Source organism: Alnus glutinosa, chromosome 2 (assembly GCF_958979055.1).
Source record: "Alnus glutinosa chromosome 2, dhAlnGlut1.1, whole genome shotgun sequence".
Classification (NCBI taxonomy): domain Eukaryota; kingdom Viridiplantae; phylum Streptophyta; class Magnoliopsida; order Fagales; family Betulaceae; genus Alnus; species Alnus glutinosa.
The window spans coordinates 30,102,685-30,123,145 of record NC_084887.1 but is presented as its reverse complement, the minus strand read 5'-3'; the positions used below and the strand labels follow the sequence as shown (position 1 = coordinate 30,123,145).

The 20,461-nt window shown below is 35.0% G+C and overlaps 2 protein-coding genes across 10 annotated transcripts; both read right to left on the bottom strand.

Moving 5' to 3' along the window:
- Nucleotides 1-2,086: 2,086 nt before the first annotated feature.
- On the bottom strand, nucleotides 2,087-9,791 carry LOC133860914 (uncharacterized). 2 transcript variants are annotated; one of them, XM_062296579.1, is made up of 11 exons: nucleotides 9,512-9,791; nucleotides 9,377-9,439; nucleotides 8,761-8,895; nucleotides 8,052-8,154; nucleotides 5,121-5,191; nucleotides 4,914-5,018; nucleotides 4,333-4,366; nucleotides 3,656-3,708; nucleotides 3,083-3,142; nucleotides 2,823-3,026; nucleotides 2,087-2,379 (listed from the first exon to the last, which is right to left on the bottom strand). In XM_062296579.1, exons 1-11 carry the CDS (start codon nucleotides 9,632-9,634, stop codon nucleotides 2,290-2,292), a joined length of 1,041 nt encoding a protein of 346 aa, XP_062152563.1. In that variant the 5' UTR covers nucleotides 9,635-9,791; the 3' UTR covers nucleotides 2,087-2,289. The 2 variants fall into 2 exon arrangements, with proteins under 2 accessions (XP_062152563.1, XP_062152562.1); XM_062296578.1 differs by having other exon boundaries at nucleotides 3,656-3,756; nucleotides 9,512-9,790.
- Nucleotides 9,792-10,640: 849 nt separating this feature from the next.
- On the bottom strand, nucleotides 10,641-19,567 carry LOC133859343 (uncharacterized). Of its 8 annotated transcripts, XM_062294723.1 has the most exons (10): nucleotides 19,368-19,567; nucleotides 17,770-17,966; nucleotides 16,379-16,512; nucleotides 16,225-16,282; nucleotides 15,992-16,126; nucleotides 15,309-15,911; nucleotides 15,074-15,217; nucleotides 14,879-15,007; nucleotides 12,954-12,995; nucleotides 10,641-11,878 (listed from the first exon to the last, which is right to left on the bottom strand). In XM_062294723.1, exons 2-10 carry the CDS (start codon nucleotides 17,803-17,805, stop codon nucleotides 11,255-11,257), a joined length of 1,905 nt encoding a protein of 634 aa, XP_062150707.1. In that variant the 5' UTR covers nucleotides 17,806-17,966; nucleotides 19,368-19,567; the 3' UTR covers nucleotides 10,641-11,254. The 8 variants fall into 8 exon arrangements, with proteins under 8 accessions (XP_062150707.1, XP_062150704.1, XP_062150708.1 ...); XM_062294720.1 differs by having other exon boundaries at nucleotides 14,879-15,217; nucleotides 17,770-17,984; XM_062294724.1 differs by having other exon boundaries at nucleotides 14,879-15,217; nucleotides 17,738-17,966.
- Nucleotides 19,568-20,461: the final 894 nt, after the last annotated feature.

Here is a 20,461-nt window from a genome sequence, read left to right as displayed (position 1 = left end):
CAAGCTTCTTTAAATAATTTAAGCCTCCAAGGTAACAGTATAACACTTGCTAAGCATAAGTGGAAGACACATTATTTTGAATTAGAAAGACACATTCTTTTCTTCAACTCTAGAAATTAAGCTCAAAGAAGCTCTTTGAGTGATGCCATTTAAGTTCCCAAGGAGAATCTCCTGAATTATGAGCTACCGGCCACTCAATTTTCAGACCCTTTTTTTTTTTTTAACTCAAATTTCAGACTTTTTTGTTGACTATATATATACTGCAAAACTTTTGTGATGTCCAATATTAGGCAAGCATGATTTTCCAGCAGATCGAGTTCGGCCATAGAACTTTTCATCCCTTTTCTTCTACACCATTAATGAAATTTAAATCGAGATTAGACAATCCCAAACAGAGAAGATAGAAGAAGCTCAAGAGATGAGCAAAAGTGTAAAAGAAGTGATTAAAGAGTATGTATGCATTTAAATAGTCTTCAAATAGGAGAGTTCCACATAAGAAAAATAGAAAATAATAGTGGCGTTTATAATGCCAACTCACTATTGATTTAAAGCAATAGTCGGGTATATGCACTTGTATGTATGCTTTAGCACCGAACGTGTTAAATTAAGTTTGAACTAAAATATAAATAGCCCACTTCATATCAAACTTACCAATTTTAAACACACCGAAATCTTCTATTTTCCTCTCTCTCTCTCTCTCTCTCTCTCTCTCTCTCAAAATCTTTCTGCAGTGTTTATAAGTCATGTTTCTCTCCTTGCTAGAATAGAAACTATGAAGCTCCATTGCACCCTAGAAAAGTATTTGCTACAACTCAGTGCACACCAATTGATCAAAATAGGTGGAGGCAAATAACTTTTATAAAAAGCTACTCTTTAACGCACCTAACGAGCATTACTTTTCTGTTTTAGATTTCTTTACTAAAATGTCATACGGCTATTAGTGAATTGTTTTATAAAATTTAGCAAATACAATTAAAGATTGCCAGAATTTGAGCAAAAGGCTACGTTTTCTCCTACAAAAAGAGCCATTTTGATGCCTTGTGCCAGAAACGCGGCATCCATGCCTGCTTATCTGGACCATAATTAAGATGTACGTTGCAGGATCACCCCCCACCAGTGGACCAGAACAAACAGATTTTATAGGTTGCTGGGTGTCCAATAATGGTGCTGTAACATAAACAACTAGAAAGTAATTCTGCATTATTTCTCAAAAAAAGAAAAAGAAAAAAAGTAATTCTGCAAGAACAATGTTGAAGAAAGAATGTACATCAACCGGGTCATGAACTTGATGCTTCAAGAGGCATCAAAATGGTTAGAGAGTAGTAATGAGGAAGCGAGTTGCTACATTGTTAAAGATTTTTCTCCTTTAGAATTAGAAATGATAAAGTAAAAACACTAATTACATATGTGCTATTATATTACGAAAGTAAAATTCTACAAGATGTAGAAGACGATGACATAACTTGCATTAGTTTATCTTAGAGTAATTGTAGTTTAATTAAATAAAGATAGTTATAGTTATCTATCTAAATCAGAGTCTTTTAATTATTTGTAGCACTATGGTGCAGAAGTTATTTAGTAGTAGGTTTCTCCAAGTGGTTTATTTGTATTAGGAGTTTAATTTAGGGTAGAAGTAGAAGTTCATCTCTTATTCTCTGTCTTTATAATTCTCTTATTTATATGCGTGAGTGATTAATAAAAAGTATGCAGAATTAATTCCAAATTTTGTGTTTGCAAAGGTCTAAGTTCCCTCAGAATTTAAGGTTTAGGTTCCCTCGAAATCTATCAAATTATTCTGATGTGTTTAATAACCCATTCACATAACATATTAATCTAAAAGAATTGATCAAGTTACAATTGGAGCCGATCCCTAGAATCGCCTATAAACCTCAGTCTAACCTAGTATGGAACCAATGTGAGACTTACACTATAAACATTTTTATAAATTACCCACTCAACGAGAGCGATTCATCTCAGCGATGTGAAACATTTTATAGTAATATCAGTAAACTCAGAACAGAACATGAACAGCAAAACAAGTACATTTATAAAGGGAGGAGCCCTTAGAAAGTCTACAATGTAGGTCTTGTTTAAACGAAATTTCAATATCAATTGCAGCTGAAAGTTTTGCATGTAGTTGTACATTAATTGAAAACAATGACAAATGGACAACAGAAACAAAAACAAAATCATAAAATGACAGAAAAAATGATGACTCCACGAATTTTCCCAACTTGATTAAACCTCAACCTAAATCTTAAATGCCGCCTAAATAAAATGATCCCTTTGTCATAACTTTTTCAGCTTCTGACCTCGCAAGCCATTCCAAAAGGCAGCTGCACTATACACCTTCTTCCCAGGAAGTTGAAGTTCCAAAACCTGGTGGCGTTACCAAAGAAACAAAATCAGCATGTCATATAGAGAGTGACTGGTATGCGTTTGCCATATTGAAGATTTCAACAGAATATTCACTTTTGCTTCAAATTCTTTCCGTTTGAATATGTACCTACATATATTGCAGGTTGACTGTGAATATATATTCATATGATACATGTTGGTATATATATATATATATATATATATATATATATACAGTAATAGTCCAAATATTTAGATTTTAGGGTGAAATGCATGTCCAATACATGCTTGGTAGACCAAAACACATCACCTAACAACTTATTATACGCCAAATGGCATTTACTGAGAAAAAGAAAATAAAGAAAACATATACTAACATGCCATCCAAACAACCAAAGTAAAAAAATAAACAAAAAAAACAAATCGAGACTCAAAGATATGCTTATAGAAATTATGAAGCATACCTCAAGTGTGGTGCTCCCTCCACATGGAAATACCAAGGCACCCTCGACAAAAGTAATGTCATCAACTTCATTGCCCTGAATATTTCTATGGCCGCAAACTCTTGTAGTGATAATTTTAAGCTCTACGATATTCCGGTGATCATTTTTCTTGTCAATAACTACAATCTTAGCTCGGGTTCCAGGCCACCCTGCAAATGCACGAACCTGGGAAGGTTGTATGTCATGACAGCATGGTTGGACTCGAATAAGAAAGAGCTTACCTTATTATGTAGGACTAGAGCTTCTTCATCAAAAGATAGCCATGACTCTTCTGGACTTAACTGCATAAAGCAAGAAAACCTAAATGTGAGTAATCTTTTACCAATTGAATGTCACTGAACATAAAATATTTGGCCAACTTAATATGCTGCAGAGGTACATCAAGGTATAGATAATTCAGAAAGATATAAGGGTTAGTTTCTCTCCAGTTCCACCTTGTTTACTAAAATATTCAAATTCTTAGGATGGGATTTGCGGCCAAATGCTGTATGCTACATCCTACAAAGGTACCAAATCCCATATTCACTTGTGAATTTTGATATTATTAAAAGCAAAACCACCTTCTGGAGAGAAAAATGGGATTTGCACAAAGAGAAAAATGTGAATCATTGCACACACATACACGCACACATTGTCACCAAGTTCTGCCAACAGTATGTTAAAGACTTGGTAGCCAAAACAACAAGGGCGCCACATCATTTGATGCATGTTACACCTCAAAGTACCACTATTAAATATTGCAAGATAGTACTCCTAGTTATATTTCTAGTATGCTACAAATCACACAATGGTACCTTTGGAGCTAAGGTAGCTTTAGAGTCATCCTGGGGTTGTGCTTTTGCCCTAGCTGATCCGTCAAATATAGAAGGAAGTTCACGGATTAGAAGTTTAGATCCTGAATATTTCAAGGCAAAAATGTCTTAGTTTGTACCTCTCTTCAACATTTCAAATAGAAACTTTTTACTACTTGTTATATTTAAACTTTTCCTACTTCTAATAAAAGGTGTTCTTATCATTACTAGAATTCAGAATTTTAAAAAGCTTATGCACCAATGCTTTGAGGCTTGCATGTTTACATGCCTATGGTCAATAAAACACCTTATTAGTAATGGGGAAAAAAACACAAACATAGTGATAAAAGGATTCTTGAAAATTTAACGAATTTTGTAATAGAGGATATAAACCGATTAATTTTATTATTAAAAAAAAAAATTAAATCATTCTAATTGACAAACTTGCTGATGATGTCATACATACATTAAGGGACGCATTTTTGTGTGTTCATCTGTAAAACAATTGGAATAATAATTGACCAAGACACCCTGGCCTATAGCATTAGCAAGCACAACTATATCATTCTCGGGTAACACAATTTCAGCTTTAGGTACAAAGATGAAGTAGCTATAGTTAATCAATTGCATGAATGTTTGACATATTAATACTAAATTTAGATACTAACAAAAAACCGCACCTTCAGAAAATAGCAATTCAAGTAAATCAGGTGCCTGTAAGCAAAGTATTTTAAGGTTAGTTAGAAGGCGCTTAACAAACAGAAAGCAGTCATTGCATTTCAAGGCAGATAAAGAGGACATTATGAGTATCATCCAAACAGAGAGAGAGAGAGAGAGAGTTTCGAATAATTTATAAAATTAACTCTTACAATGCCTCAGCTAAAAATGCACACTAAGACTGAAGCTAAATGCAGATACAGCAGTGAGTCTGTGCTTGCAAAGAGAGGGACAATAAAGTGAAGCAAATGAAGGAGCCCCTTCCCAAAAAATAGAACAATAATAATAACAAAGAAGGATAAAAGCTGAACAATTGCAGGTTAACAAATAACTGACATCTTGATATTTAACATACAAGACACGGTCAATAAGATTTTATCAAACTTGATAGATCTTGCCTCCAAATTCATGTTATGGAGTAATTGATTCAGACAAATCCATGACACTTTCAAATAGGACTAGGCAAAAATAAAGACTAGCAGAATCCTTAAACTTAAGCCTCTATATGCTCCATAATCAATGTAGTAATTCCAGATAAGCATACCTTAATTTGATCATCAACTTCCAATCTTTCACAGGCAATGACAGGTCCAGCATCAAGTGCACGAACCGTGAAGGCCAATGATACTCCTGTTTCTTTAACACCATCCTAATGCATAAATTTACAGATGTCACTATACACACTTTAGAAGGAAGAAGTGTATTAAGTATTTAACACAATGAACATCATAAACCTACAAAAATAAAGAACCTGCAATGCTCTTTGAACAGGAGCAGCACCACGGTACAGTGGCAGCAGACTAGGGTGTATATTCACTGTCCCTGAGAAAATTAAATTTGAATCTCTGAAATTTTTGTAGAACATCTTTTTTTTTTTAAGTAATAAACTTGGCTTATTAAAAGCGTAAGGCGCCCCTAGTACACCGGAAGTATACAAGAGAAAGCACTTAGCTAGAACGCGAAAAAAAAAAAAAAAGCCCAAAAAAAGAAAGAAACCCACCAAACCCTCAAAACCAAAAGCCCTCAAACCCGAACTAGCCCACAAAACGAAACCCAAACAAACCCACAGGGACCTAAGCCCTAAAGCACAAAACCCACAAAGAGCACTCAAAGCAACAAAAGAAAAGCCCAAACAAACCCACAAGGACCTACCCTAAAACCCGAAACCCACAAAACTTGAGCCTTTCCTTTCCTACTCTTAGAGGGCACGCTCACATCGCCATAGTTGATTAAGCTTTTCAGATTCAGATCTTTTCAGGCTTCATATGAATCATATCACTTGAAAATTTAGAATCTAGTATGTTTTACATGACAAAATATACAACACTAGCAAAAACACAAAATTCTTTTTTGGTAAGTGCAAAATTCACAGATGCCAAACTACATTAAAAACTTTTCTGCAATAGAATGGTGTTGGTAAAAATAAATACTATCAATAAAAAGTGTTCACCATCCATAGGTTGGATGTTGGAGCAGTCATTTCCTGCAAAACTTTGGAAATTGGTTGAACTAAAGTCTCGGGTGATACCTGTCAAATAACTGTTGATTGATTGCTTGAAGCTTAGAAGTGGTGAAACTTTATGATTCAGTTATTCAATGTTTTTTTCTGGGGCCATGCAAAACATGAATGAATTGGATAATCTGGAGATTTATCAGATGGTATGTGCACAAGGAGGTCTAGCTGATGGACACCAGTATAACAAAGCTTAAAAGGTTGAATTTTAAATGAATAAGATTACAAGTAAAAATCATATTACAAGACCAAATGAAATGAAGGATATGGTTCAATACACGCTTGATGGCAACAATAGACAACGAAACTGGCAAGAAATTGTTTCAAACACAAGCATGCCATCTACCCCTTTGAAACGTGCCAATGGCTATGACACAAGAAACTTGTCTCAAAATCCAAATTAAAGGAGCAAGCCTCAGACGTCAAGTTTTACAACAGGTGCATGCCAAACGTCACAGGCCAAAGCTTGTCTAGGACCTCTTTGCTTTACCATGGACGCTTGCCTCAACTCCCAAACTAAGCTCTTCTAGCATTCTTGAACTTACTTTTCAAAGTAAGAGCCTTACCAGCATTTATGTACTTATGTAAACTTATGAGCATACTAGAAATAGGTTTTGGGCCCAAGATTGAGGGAAACTGAGACCACAGTTAGAATTTACAGACAGAACTTGATAAAGTGTTCTAACTTCCCTGACACAAAACTGAGATTTAAGTAGAAAAATGGCTTTATGCTTGTTCATGCTTACTGATATTTCCTTCTGCCAGGTGGGTCACAGCCCAGAATGCCCTTTAGGGGGGAGTGCCTAGTTAGTGGACCGTTGGCCTAGCACGCTGGTATACAGGTGAGTCTCTTTGTAAAGCTTTTCCCTCCAGCTCTCACCATTGTAACCACTCTCTTTACATTAATACAAGTAGCCACTTTCCCTCAAAATTTGTGTATTGTGACAACTACACTATTTTGGAGCATTGCTTTACTCTTCTAAATAAAAATTCTTACATATTATTGTCATTGTGTGTGCGTAAGCGCCTTATGAGATACTCATTTACTTGCTGCCCACTTGGGGATAGCAAGGCCGCACTGTGAACTAGCCTCCAGCTAAGACTGTGACACCAAACCTACCAGAAACCTTTATGATTAAGACGTTAAATAGGTTTCTTAATAATATCAAATGCATGCACACTCACACACACATAAAGAGACATACACACGCAAACACAATTTAAATTCAGCATTGAGAAACTATTGAGAGATTTCAATAGCCATTACTATTGAGTGATAATAAATTGCTATGACATATTGGAAGATTTCCTCATAATGCCAAAGAAACCTAATCCCTCTACCACAAGAAATAATAAAAAGTGAAAGTATGGTTTCTTGCTCCCACATTTCCCAAAAGAACATTTTCTAGTTTATATATCTTGGCTATTATGATGGTTAAACATATCCAAATAGTTTATTTATTAATGGGAAACCAAATGACAAAACAAATATACATCAATACCTATATACAGACACGTGTAGGTGAACACACGCATAAGGCACAAAAATCATGAGGCTTACAACTCAAGCCCAAGGTCTGTACCTCACATAATATGCAACCCATAGGCTTTTTCCAATGAAAACATTGGAGGCAAGAGTAAAAACTTGGACCTTATAATAAACCCCCCAAACGATAAGCAAGATAAATTATTACTCTTTTTTCCATGGTATCAAAGCAATGTGTGAGTAATGTTATAGTATTGATAAAATAATTAAATTTACATCTTACTATTAGCTTAAAATTTTAGAATAAATGGTGATTTAACATGGTATCAGAGCAGAGATCTTAAGTTCGAATCTTGTCTCCATCATTCACCTTCCATTTCAATTAAATATTTCACGTGTTGGGCCTCACGTGTTGGGCCTCACCTATTAAAAAAGAGTTTGAGCATACACGTGAGGGGGAGTGTTATAGTATTGATTAAATGATTAAATTTACCTCTTCTTATTAGTTTAAGCTTTTGGGATAAGAGGTGATTCAACAATTAATTGGGTATGCTCAAACATTTTAAATGGCATATTTATGTGACAAACAAAATGCGGTCACATTGACACTCATGCCATGTTTAACAAAGAAGTAGGAGGCACAATATTCTGAATTTTGTTAGAAAAGAATATGTTTGACTAACCCGATGGTGGAATATTGAGAAACTTGCTGGGTAAAATATTCCCATATGCTGCTGTAATGCAGAGTTCTGGATCCAAAGCTTTTAAATTTGACAAGAACATGTCCTGCATATAGAAAGAAAAATGAATCTCTTCCTATGGTCTGCCATCTATTCCAGATGAAGTTAAAATGATTGTTTCTAGACTAAAAATGATAACAATTAAAAAGATTTAGTCTTTTACTATAGCTTCACTTAATGTTCTGAAACTTGAGTAAGAAAGAAAATATTATTTACTTGATTAAAAGTTTGCAAGCACCAAATTTGCATTCCCATAGTTCCTTTTCGGTATAAAAACCCACTGGCAGACAATTTTTTTAATGTAGCAAACATTCTCAACCCCTTTTTTTTCTATAAGTTTAAATTTATTACAACAAAAGATAATGAGAGACATAACCCAATTAAATTTGAAAAAACTAAAATAAAATTGCAATACTGTCAAATGGAAAGAACGAGTTTACAAACTTCTGCAATAAGAAGAAAATGTAGGTCTAGTGCAGGATTTCACCCAGACACACAAACTCAAACACCACTTACGGGATTGAACAAGCGGCTTCACCTTCCTCCTCTTGCCATTTGGTCGAAAGACCAGGCTTGAATGTTGTAAATGAACCCAATCACTACTTTAACTACTACTTAAGCATAAATTTCAGGAGCAGAAAACATTGATTACCTCCCCAGCCCTCTCGGGTGTGAAAATGAGGTCAGAAGAGAAGCCTCTGTCGAGAGCATACTCAGCCAATGGAGAAGGCATCACCTTTCCCCCCCTATTCCTTCTAGAAGGTGGCTGAGTAACAATTGCTGCAACCTAAACCATACCAAATTAGCAATCAATAACATCAACCTCTCATTTTATACAGCTAAACATAATTATCAAAACAATCTAAACGTTAACAGTCCCTATAACCTTTTTCTGATGGCTAAACGAACTAACTTTTACACTGAGCATTACACAGTCATGGTCTATTCCTCATTTTGGCATGGCTTGAGATCTAACTAACGTGTAAACCAAAGACACATTCCATGATCATATGCAGTGTCTCTATGTTTAACTACACATTCAAAGACACACTGACAAATGCACCCTGGCCATTAAATTAATCTTCACAGAGTAAGATTAGAATTAAAGGCTTAATTAAAAATATGCTAAGAATCCTAATGATATAAACCTGTAAAAGTAACCCCAATCAAACAAATAGTAAAATAAACACTCCAAGTCATACGACAGATATGAAACTGACGGAACAAAAGTCAGTTGAATATAATGGAATGAAATTATGGTCCAATACCTCAAACGAGGAGTCTGGAGCACTAGATGCACAGAGAAGGGCATCAAGGACTGTTGCAGAGACCTACAAGAATACCCATTTCGTTAGAGACCAAAATACCAAAGATAGACACAGCAAACGAAAGAGAGAGCGTACCTGAGGAGAGCCCAAGAAGACAAGGGGCTTCTTCTTGGAACAGACGCTTAGAGAAGAAGAACAAGAAGAAGAGGTGGAACTCTGGAAACAGAAACAACGACGAAGCATCAGCGAGGAATTCATTCCTCGCTGTCTCTCTCTCTCTCTGTGTTCAACGGCTACTGAAGTTTTACCTTTGCTTTTGCCGGTACTATATATCTGTACGTGTATGTTATCTACTACATCCGTTGTTTCATTTGAGTGCTCCGTTCAAGAAGAGGCTAAGGCGGCTCGGGCAGGTTGGGTTCACTTGGGTTAACTTATAAAGCGCAGTCCAAGCCCAGTTTGAGCGTTTGAGAATGATCCTGGTTGCCGGTTGGAATCACTTTGGTCTGTTTGAATTTAAGACTTTAAAACGTGCGATTTGAGTTTTTAAAATTACGGTTTAGTCTTTAAAATCGTGTGTTTTTTAAAACTCATGCAGTTGCCTGCGATTTGAAAACACATATATTTCTATATTTTAAATCGCAATTTTTTAAAAACGCACTCTAAAACGATATTTTTTGCAATTTAATTTAAAATTGCAATTCTGATCTACAAAATCCCGGAATCCTAGTGTGAAAACGCACTCTAAACCTACATGGGCTACCTTTTGTTGCTTGTTTTGCATGATCATGCTGACTAATATCATCTGTCACTGTGGCTGAAGACACTTTTTTAAGTTATAATCCTTCAGAAATTTCTATTCTCGAATTTCATTTCCAATTTCGATCTAGAAGGAAATCCTGTCATCTTTGCACTTAAAAAGTAATTTCTCAGAACCCATTCGTCAAAAATTAACAAGTGAAGCCATGATATCTATTTTGAGTAGTTTGCTTGGGAAATGCTTATTGGCTACCTTTATAGTTGAATCTCACAAGAAGAGTCTTGGCTTCAGGCTTGGTTGATTTGACCTGATTTTCTTTTCTTAGAAAACGAAATTGAGTTTATATATATATATATATATATATATATATATATATATATATATATATATATATATATATATATATATATATATATATATATATATATATATATATATATCCGGGAAAAGGGAAGGGATTAAGGCAGGTCTTTCCCACTCTTGAATCTAACCTAGGAAAGAAAATAAAGAGAGGTGAGAATACTTCCATAATAAGGATGAAAAGCAGTTCATTTGACAACAGCATTTGCATGGAGATTAGCTCTCCTAGTAAATTGTGTTGATATGTTATACAGACATGGTTTTATTGGAAGACTTGGCAATCGGCATCCTAGAAGCATGTATTCCAACTCTTGTCATGATTCGAGCTTGATATAGATGACTGACTTTTGATGTTCCAACATGCAAAATAGTCTAACTTCAAGCAGCTTGTCTGGTGTTTATCATTGTGATCCTGATAATGGCACTGTTTTCATAGTTTTAGTTATGGTGGGGAAAGGAAGGAGGGTGCTGGAATTTCTTGCATGGCAAAAGACTAGTCCCGGAGAAGCCGAGAGAGGAAAACTTCGGAACAGAATGCAAGCCCCATTAACTTTACACTCTTCAACTCTTAGTTATAGATCAGCAATAAGAGACTACATTGATCTTAGTCAACATTCTATGAATCTGTTTATTTGTTTGTCCAGGGCAATCAGTAAGATATTCCATTCTGATTTCTCAGATCATAATTTACAAGGTATATTTCTAAGACCTCTGAAAGAGAGGAAAGTTGTATACTATAACCCTTTACAGACGACTAATCAAGGGCAATCTGCACCAAGCTCTGTAGAATTCCATATACAAACATCCAAGTTGATATGCCCAGGCCTACTAAGGAAACGAAATGGAATCAGAAGAAAATCCGTTGGGGGAAAACCTTCCACCCGTCCTGGAAAAGTCTCTGTCACTGATTTTAATCTCAAAGAGCTGGTTCCTCTTCCTGATACAAGATCATACAAGAACCTTCCCTTTGATGATGAGCTTGGTCCAATACAAGTTATCATGACAGTGTTCCCAATACTTTCAACACCCTTGTTCAGGAGAAAAAGAACACCATCCTCCTCTGCTTGAAGAACAAGGAACTGTTCATTAATCCCTAAGAAGACAGCCAATGGGCTATTATACCTGAAGCGCCTTCCAGAATCCCAATGTTTACTGCTGAAGTGTAGTGACAACTGATCAGATGAGCCAACAAAGTTGCAGTCTAGAAGTGGGCATGAACATGGGGCATAGGTGCAAGTTTCTTCATGGTCATTATTCATGTAATCCACTGTTTCATTGCAACCGTACTCTTTGTTCCGGCACGGCATTCTGACTGAATCAACAACCACCTCAATGTCCCCACAGACAATATTTTCACTCCTAATAAGAATTGGCATCTCTTCCTGTAGAATCATATCAACCAAGCCCGTCCTTAAAATTATATAATAATAAAATGAATGAATACACTTTTATGCACTTAGGGTCAAACTCCTTAATAAATCTTTCATTTCTATTATATATAACGTAATAGGGAAAGACTTTCTCAAGCAAAAGAAAACACTGGTATCAGAAGTTTATGGTCCGATTCAGGAAAATGAATTTAAAACAATAAATCTATCTGCTGGATGGTGTATCTCAAGACACTAACAATGCCAATTTCTACTTCCTGATAAACAGCCTATATGAACAATACTTTCTTTTATCTTCAATTTTTTGTTGGGTGAGCAATACATTGAGATATCCTAATTTCTTTTCATCAGAAGTACTATGATTATACGATCCCCATCGTTTAAGAGGAAAAAAACAGATAATATTTTGAGACACTCTTAATTATTATTCTCCATTCTGCAACAGATGCGGCCATAGTATACTGGTGAAAACAGTGATCTCCCAATTGTTAAGCAGAAGAGGATGTTTACTGTAATTTTAGTCATAAAACCTTCTAGGATGTAAACAGATATTTAATATCCAGACCATATATATACTTCAGAAAACCAATAAGATAATCCATTAATACAAAGTTTTAGTACATTATGTATATTGACCAAACTGTTGTGTACATTTTATCATTCTAGTGTATAATTTCAATTAGATCTGATTTCTTTTCTTCTCTTTTTACCGGTTGTTTTATACATTATACATGTGTATCATAGTATATCAACCAATATCATGTCCTACATAACCATCAAATTGTATTTACGCAATTACGCCCGTCTACAGTTACACTATGATCAAAGATAATGCTCCGCTGGCAACACCCATTAATGCCATGAGTCTTGTCACAGCATATAAACAAGAGAGGTGATGTCAAGGATTCATCTCTAAATGTATGTCCTCCTAGATTGATTAAAACATATGAAACTATACATATCACAACCCCTCCCCACTGTCATGTGACTTTGTTGTTAAGAGGAAAGTGGCGCCAAGAAGCAAATTTAAAAAAGAAAAACAAAGAGAAAGAGTCAGAGAGTTGACAACCTCATCCATAGTAATCTCCCCGTTCATTTGTTCTTTGTCAGCCTATGAAATAGAGAAGCACAACAACACACACTGTCAAATATTTGTCCTTATAAGGAGGGTGATCCTTTAATAGGTTATAATACAGTTATTAGGTGAATGGACCTTAGATGTGTGTCACTTGTACCCAGCCTAAGTTGTGCAGAAAAAGAAACATTTTTGTCATGCAATAATATTCTTTCCAATATCAAGGCAAACAGGTCAAGCTCAAGACAAAACTAAGCCTACGGCTGAACAACACATCTTGGCTAGACATAAGAGGGACAGAGCCAGGATTTCAACTTTGGATTGCAAAAAGAATAATAATAATAATAATAAAAGATATTAAAAAGAAAAAGTGATAATATTATAATAAGTTGCAAACTCAACATTAAAATTTTTATTTATATACTGCACTTAAAGGGGCAAAGATAGAGTGTAAAATGCTCTTCTTGTGGTCCATCATTGAGAAAATGGCAACCAAGTCATTGCAGACCATATTTTTCCCTCCAAATCTGCTGACATTCCATTAAAAATATACAAGGCTATTTGGTTGCCATATGAAAAGGACGGACAAAAAAATTTTGTTTTTACAAAACTTATTGATTAAATAAAATAAAATAAAAAATCGTTTTACATAATTTTGCCATTCTTCTCCTCTCCCAATAAGTAAAGGTGGGAGGTGAAATCACTCGTTCAATCTCATATGGATGCATGAGTTATATTACCTATGAAAAAAAAACAAAATATAAAATAAAGGCTTGTATGGCAAACTTTGCAAATACCTTTTGCTTTTAAAACGCTAAAATACATTTTTCAAACAATGTTATCCAAACGAGTAATGAGATGTAGCTCCCACCACTAACACTCTTTTCAACACAAAATACTTTTTAGAAAACAAAACATGAAACACAAAAACACTTTTTAGAAAACTTCCCTCACCTTCACATAAGAGTATTTTGAAAACACATACTTTTCAGATGTGGACGCTGGCCTTGTTATATAATAATAATAATAATAATAATTAATTTCTTTTTTAAAAAAAAGTAGAGACTGTATGGCGACTGCCACCTGTGGAGGCCAGCCTCCAGTTTATTATTATTATTACTATTATGCTTTTTTTGTCTTGTTTCTTTTACATTTTGAAAAAATAAATCAAAACACCTTCCAATTTTTTGCTTTTTAGAAACACTTTTTAGTTTTCCAAACGAATTTTTAAATGTGGCTCCTATAGGCAACACCTTTTAGATGTGGTCCACAAAGGCAACATTTTTTAATTTTCACTTTTTCAAAAATACTTTTCAAAACACAAAACAAAATATAAAAGAAAGGCCCGTAAGGCAAACTTTGCAAATACTTTTTGCTTTTTAAACGCTAAAAAACATTTTTCAAACAATGTTATCCAAACGAGTAACAAGATGTAACTCCCACCACTAACACTCTTTTCAACACAAAAAACAAAATACTTTTTAGAAAACAAAACGCAAAACACAAAAACACCTTTAGAAAATTTTCCTCACCTTCACATAAGAATATTTTGAAAACACATACTCACTTTTTCAGATGTGGACGCTGTATGGCGACTGCCACCTGTAGAGGCCAGCCTCCAGTTTATTATTATTATTACTATTATGCTTTTTTTGTTTTGTTTCTTTTACATTTTGAAAAAACGAATCAAAACACCTTCCAATTTTTTGCTTTTTAGAAACACTTTTTAGTTTTCCAAACGAATTTTTAAATGTGGCTCCTACTGGCAGCAACACTTTTTCAGATGTGGTCCACAAAGGCAACACTTTTTAATTTTCACTTTTTCAAAAAAACTTTTCAAAACACAAAACGAAATTGCTTTTCGAAACTTTACCAAACAAGCCCAAAATTATTCTCAAGAATCTCAATGTCGTGAATACCTGTTTCCCCTCCTGTTCAAAAACAGGACCAAGCTTAACCGTGATGCTTATGCTGTCTACTGATTGGCCATCCAGTTGATCTCTGCACTCTGAGGACTCCATACCAAGGCACCTCTCCTTGCGTATCACCTGCACAAAAGCAGCTAGCTTGATAAATGCATACGTACTTATACCAAATTGCAAATTTGAATGTACCTGTCCTAAACCATAGCCACCAAGTTCTTTTTCTCGTCTTTCTCTCTCAGTAATCTCCTCCTCACCCCATGAAGACAAGCATGGAACAACTGCACTGGACAAAGGAGCACATCCCTCAATGGAGATGCTCTCATAGTAAAAGAGCTGAAAAGAAATATAAGTTCTGTGAAATCAATAATATATTTGAATAGTTTAAGATAAAGTCATCACAGCTTACTTATAAGAATCTATTTACCTGGAGAAACAACAGACAACCACCAACTGCCCGTTGCTTCCCTTGATGAAAGCGAGATACTTCTCGAACAAGCCGGTCAAGTAAGAATTTCCCCCAGTTGTACTGATGGACTACATCCATATTTGTCAAAAAGTGGAGGAACGATGGGCTAACATCCAGCCTCGCTGTTGGGGACAGCAGAGTGCCTAATGCATAGAGGACAAACGATCTCTTAAAATCCTCTCCTGCTTCTGGAGCTGCCAACCGCTCCTCTAAAAATCGCACTGAAATCCCATGATTTGTAGCATTGTAACTATGGCGCAAGTCTGCAATAAAATCATCTGGCCCTGAGTTCACTACATCCTTTCCACTAGCCGCTAATCCCATCACAAGCTCCACATCTTTTGGGCATAAAGGAACCCTCTCACCACAAATCTCCAAGCTACATCTTGTAGTGTTGAACCTCTCCAATAGCCAAAGGCACAAACTGCGGCGGAGTGTTCTACATCTAAGGCCAAGGAGGCTTCCAAATCCCATGCTCTTCACCACAGCCTTCTGTTCAGGTGTGAGACGCTGTAACACATTGAATAAGCGTCCAGGAGAGCATCTTGTTACAAGTTTACTCTGCATTGTAGAAGCTGTAAAATTCACCAGATGCAAACTCAGAAAAAAAAAAAAAAAAATCACCGAGAAATCTGCATTACCTGTTTCCTTGGCTTGGGGCTACAGGCAGGAGATGTACTCAAGTACTTATCCCACACTTCACGAGAACGCTTAGTGTATTTTGCTTTCTCCTCTAGGCTCATAGACTTCCAAGCATCCGATGCAGCCTTTGTGGCCTGAAATGGAAAAAGGCATTACATCCAATCATTTCTTTAAATATAGATACAAATAAAATGCATTGCTACTCAATTTAAAAGTCAATCAAGAGGCTCACAGCTTTAAGGCCAGAGGACTCAGGATGGGAAGCACTATACTCCTTGATAAACTCCCGGCTATAATATTAATTTAGAGATTAGGTTGTTGGAAATAATAACCCAAACACGTATTTGCTTAGAAAAAGTAGGTCTTACTTCAAGGAAAAGCATTACCTAAAGTACACCCATGAGCATGCAGGACGAGGAGTGGCAACTTGCTTCTTTTTCTTCTTTTTCCTCTTTTCTTCTGAGACAATCTGATCATCGGCCTTTCGCTTGACTGTTGTAATATCTCCTTTATTAGGTACCTAGAAGTTTGGGTCAAACAAAATAGTGTAGGTTAATTACTAACAAAATAAAATCCTATAAGGAAATTTTTTTATCCAAAAAACTTAGCAAATAGAATAGAATTTATTAGTACTAGATAAGATATCTTAAGAACAAAACTCCAGAGGCACCTTGAAGTTCATAGCTCTCGATGGTAAATAGCAAGATATAACTAATTTCTCACGAAAGACTGCTTATCTTGGTCATACCTTAAGCAGCTTTGAGTGATGGGTGATGTTCAAAAAGATACTACGACATTTTTCTGTGTTTGATGCAGAATTTAGAGAATACTCAAAGTGATGTTTATGAAGAATTGGCGTCATTTCTGGCTAGGGCAGCTTGCAAATTCTTTTGGTAATTTGTGGAGCAGAGGACGCCTTTTGTAATATGCAACTTCTAGAAAGAATAGCAGCTTGTTTATCTAATAGGATACTTAGCCTGTAAATACTTCACCATGAAACAACCTGGTTTGGCTCGCTTAAAGAAGTACTTCAACATGAAAGTTACCTCTGTAGCTTATCGTTTTGAGGTGATGATGGATGAATGAAATAAAGTATTTCAGCCTCTTATGGTTTATTGGTGGGGTGTGATGCCATAATTTGGGTATGGGTGTGGTTGTGATGCTCAAGAACCATAGGTGTGGCACTTAGTTGTTTTTCCTAAGTTTATTTCATCTATTTTCTTCTCTTCAAGTTCCAAAGAACTATTATTAATTTATTACCATAATTCTGCCACAAACCTAATAAATTCAGCAAGAATCCATTGCTTCATAGAGTTTGTAGCGCTGGAATATAAGATTTGAATCAGATCTATTACTATTGACTAAACCAGCCCCAAAATCATTAAATCCTTAGTTATTAGGTGTTGACCAAGTAAGATCCTGCATCAGATTTGGCTCCAGAGCTCTTTCTCCTACATCAGTATCACAGACGAGAGAGCTTACATAATGTCCAGGGTAGTTTTATCAATGTTATCTTAGGTGCACTTTAAAGTACTAACAGCAACATGCCTTGTCTGGGTCAATTGAGTATGCATTTTTCAATAGTATCTCTACTATCAAAATGACATTCAGAGATTATATGGAGGGTTCCAAGTAAAATTCAGAATTGTAGCAGAAGTGACAAGAAAACAAGTACAAAAATCTTATATCACGATGGGCAATCTCTAATGATAGAAACAACTATCACAAATTATTGTGATACATACATAGATATATAAAGGAATGATAACTTCCTCACTTCTACTTGAAGGTTAGCATTATCCGCAATTTTCATGAGACAAAATATCCCCGATAGGTTTCAGTTCATAACTGCTTTAAATGGGAAGGTGATAATTCTGCATATCTTTCTTCCAAAACTCTCAGCCTTGCACCCATTGTCTGCAATATCCTTGACCTAATCACCAGGTCACTCCAGAGCCAAAGAAGGAAGAAAGCCTAAGGAAACAATGAAGGCTGAGGAAGTAAAGGCATACTTTTTTAATGAAAAATGACTCAAAAACAAAGCAAGAGCATTGGACTACTGACAACAACAAGAACAACAGCAACAAAATAAAAAATAATAATAAAAAGAAAAATAAAAAGGTAATTGCTACAGAACACTAGGAAAGGCTAATAAGTAGCACAAGCATCAAGTCACAGATTAGAGATCACGCAGTTTAATACTGTTTTAAGGGGTCCCCATGAAACCATAAATGGTACCTCATGCCACCTCTTCTTAATTAATAGGCAATCGACAAACAACCAACTCTTGTATTTCAAGGTTATAATTCCTGCTTTTCTAAAAACTTATGTGACAGAAGTTCATTCTTTTTTTCTCTTTTATTGTTAAGTTACAAACACAACCAGCAAATCTTAAACCCACGTTTCACCCTCCACCCCACTCTTATCGGGGGAGGAAGTGCCTACATGAGCTAGAATTCTTTTGCTTTGCAGAAGTTGAATAGGTATCATGCGTTCAATTGATACACCATAGTCCAGTAGTTGACCATTATAGACACCATCCTTTTGTAACTATTAATCTATCAGTTCTTTTCTTGTGAAGCATGATTCGAAAAGCTCCAACAAAACCTTTCCAACCTAGACAAGTCTCAGGAGCCATTACATCATAGAATAAGGAAATTTTACCAAAACCAGTCAACCCATGCTTAGCTCACCTATTCTGATGCTTTCCAACAAGGTGCACCATTATTCTCCAAGCAGCCGGTCATGTTCTTCATTCAATTTAGTGTCTTCCTAGGCGGCTTACCAGATTCATGATCGTGCTTTTAGCAGAGCACCTCATGCTATTCACGGTTGTACCTCGTATTTTTTTTATTTAAAAAATAAAAATAAAAATTCTTTTTAGAAGGACTTCATCTTGTGTTCTCAAAGTAACTAACTTTAGTCTTTCATGGATACAATTCCTTACCAAGTAAAATATATGTACGTTAATGTATATATTAAATAAAAGCATGCCATTCAAGTGGTACATAAAGCTGTTTTCAGTGACAATGAACTGCTTAAAAACAGCCATGCTCTTTCCGGGTGGTACCTATGCTATTCAACATTGTACACTACAATAAATTCAAGCATGCATCTCCTACTTCTCTTTAACAGAAATCTCATGCCTTCCAAAATAGTAACATAAATCGACTGAAATTCAAGCATTAAACCATTCAAGCACATGCACAGAGCCTAACCAAATCAAATATGAAAAGCACTATGGGGTTGTACCTCATGCTGTCACGCATTGTACCTTCACAGTTATATTTATATCTAACTGAATTTAACATAATTGGAAGCTATTATTGCGAAAGCAACAGAAATAAAAATAGTATAGGGTTTGAGAAGCAAAACCATTTCGCTGAGAATGAGGCCTGCAGCTGTAGCAAAATTAGGGTTAGGGTTTCTGAAAGGGCCTCGGATTCCGTGAATCTCAATTGGAATCGACTCCGATTGAAGTCGAAGTAGATGAAAGAAAATGGATTTTGCTATTGAGTCTCATCTTCATCCTCTTTCTCGTCTCTGCAGTCTGCAGGGTCGCAGTGCTGCGTTGTACTTTCTAATTTTGTGAAAAAAAAATTTAAAAAATAAAAATAAAAATTGTTGTTTTTTAGAAAAATAAATTATTTCCTTTTAGGGCTTTTAGGTGTGCAATTTTTTTTTATTATATTTAAAATTGCAAATACTAAGACAACTTGTTTTTTAAAGTTATGTTTGGATGATTTAAAAAATTTGAGAAAAAATTGAATAAAATCTAAGTAAAATTTAAATTTTAAAAAATAATCCAAATATATTTTTAAAAAATAATAAAATATAATAATAATAATAATAATAATAATAATAATAATAAATTGTAATTAATTGATAATGGCATGTTTTGATAATAATATGAACTCATCTTTTATCACATGAAAAAAATGTAAAATGTATAATTAAAATTCATTTATAAAACATCTGAACTCATCTTTTATCAAATTTGAATATCTGAATTGACTTTTTTTTCAAGGGCCAAATTAGGGGTTTATTTTATTTTATTTTATTTTTCTGGTGTGGGAGGGGACCAGAAATTAACTCTGGGGCCCTTCATACAAAAATGGCTTTGTTTAAAAGTTTTTTTTTTTTTTTTTTCTTTTTTTTGTGGCTTTCGTTTAAAAGACTTCATAAGAAATTAGTTTTGGAGGACTAAAAATTTAGAGAATTTTTTTTAAAAAAAAAAAAAAACAAATAAATAATGTTATTCTTCACACTTATGTATCATATTCATGTAAGGGTTGACAGGACATAATTTTAGTAATTTTTTTTTAAGTAACTAACCTGAAAAGGAACTTGAAATAAATATGATAAATAGATGTGAAAAATACATTACTCTTTAAATAAATAAAAAATTGGGGCATGCCTATATGTTTGCCCTTGCTTTTCTGACCTCATTTATAAAAGGAAAATGATCA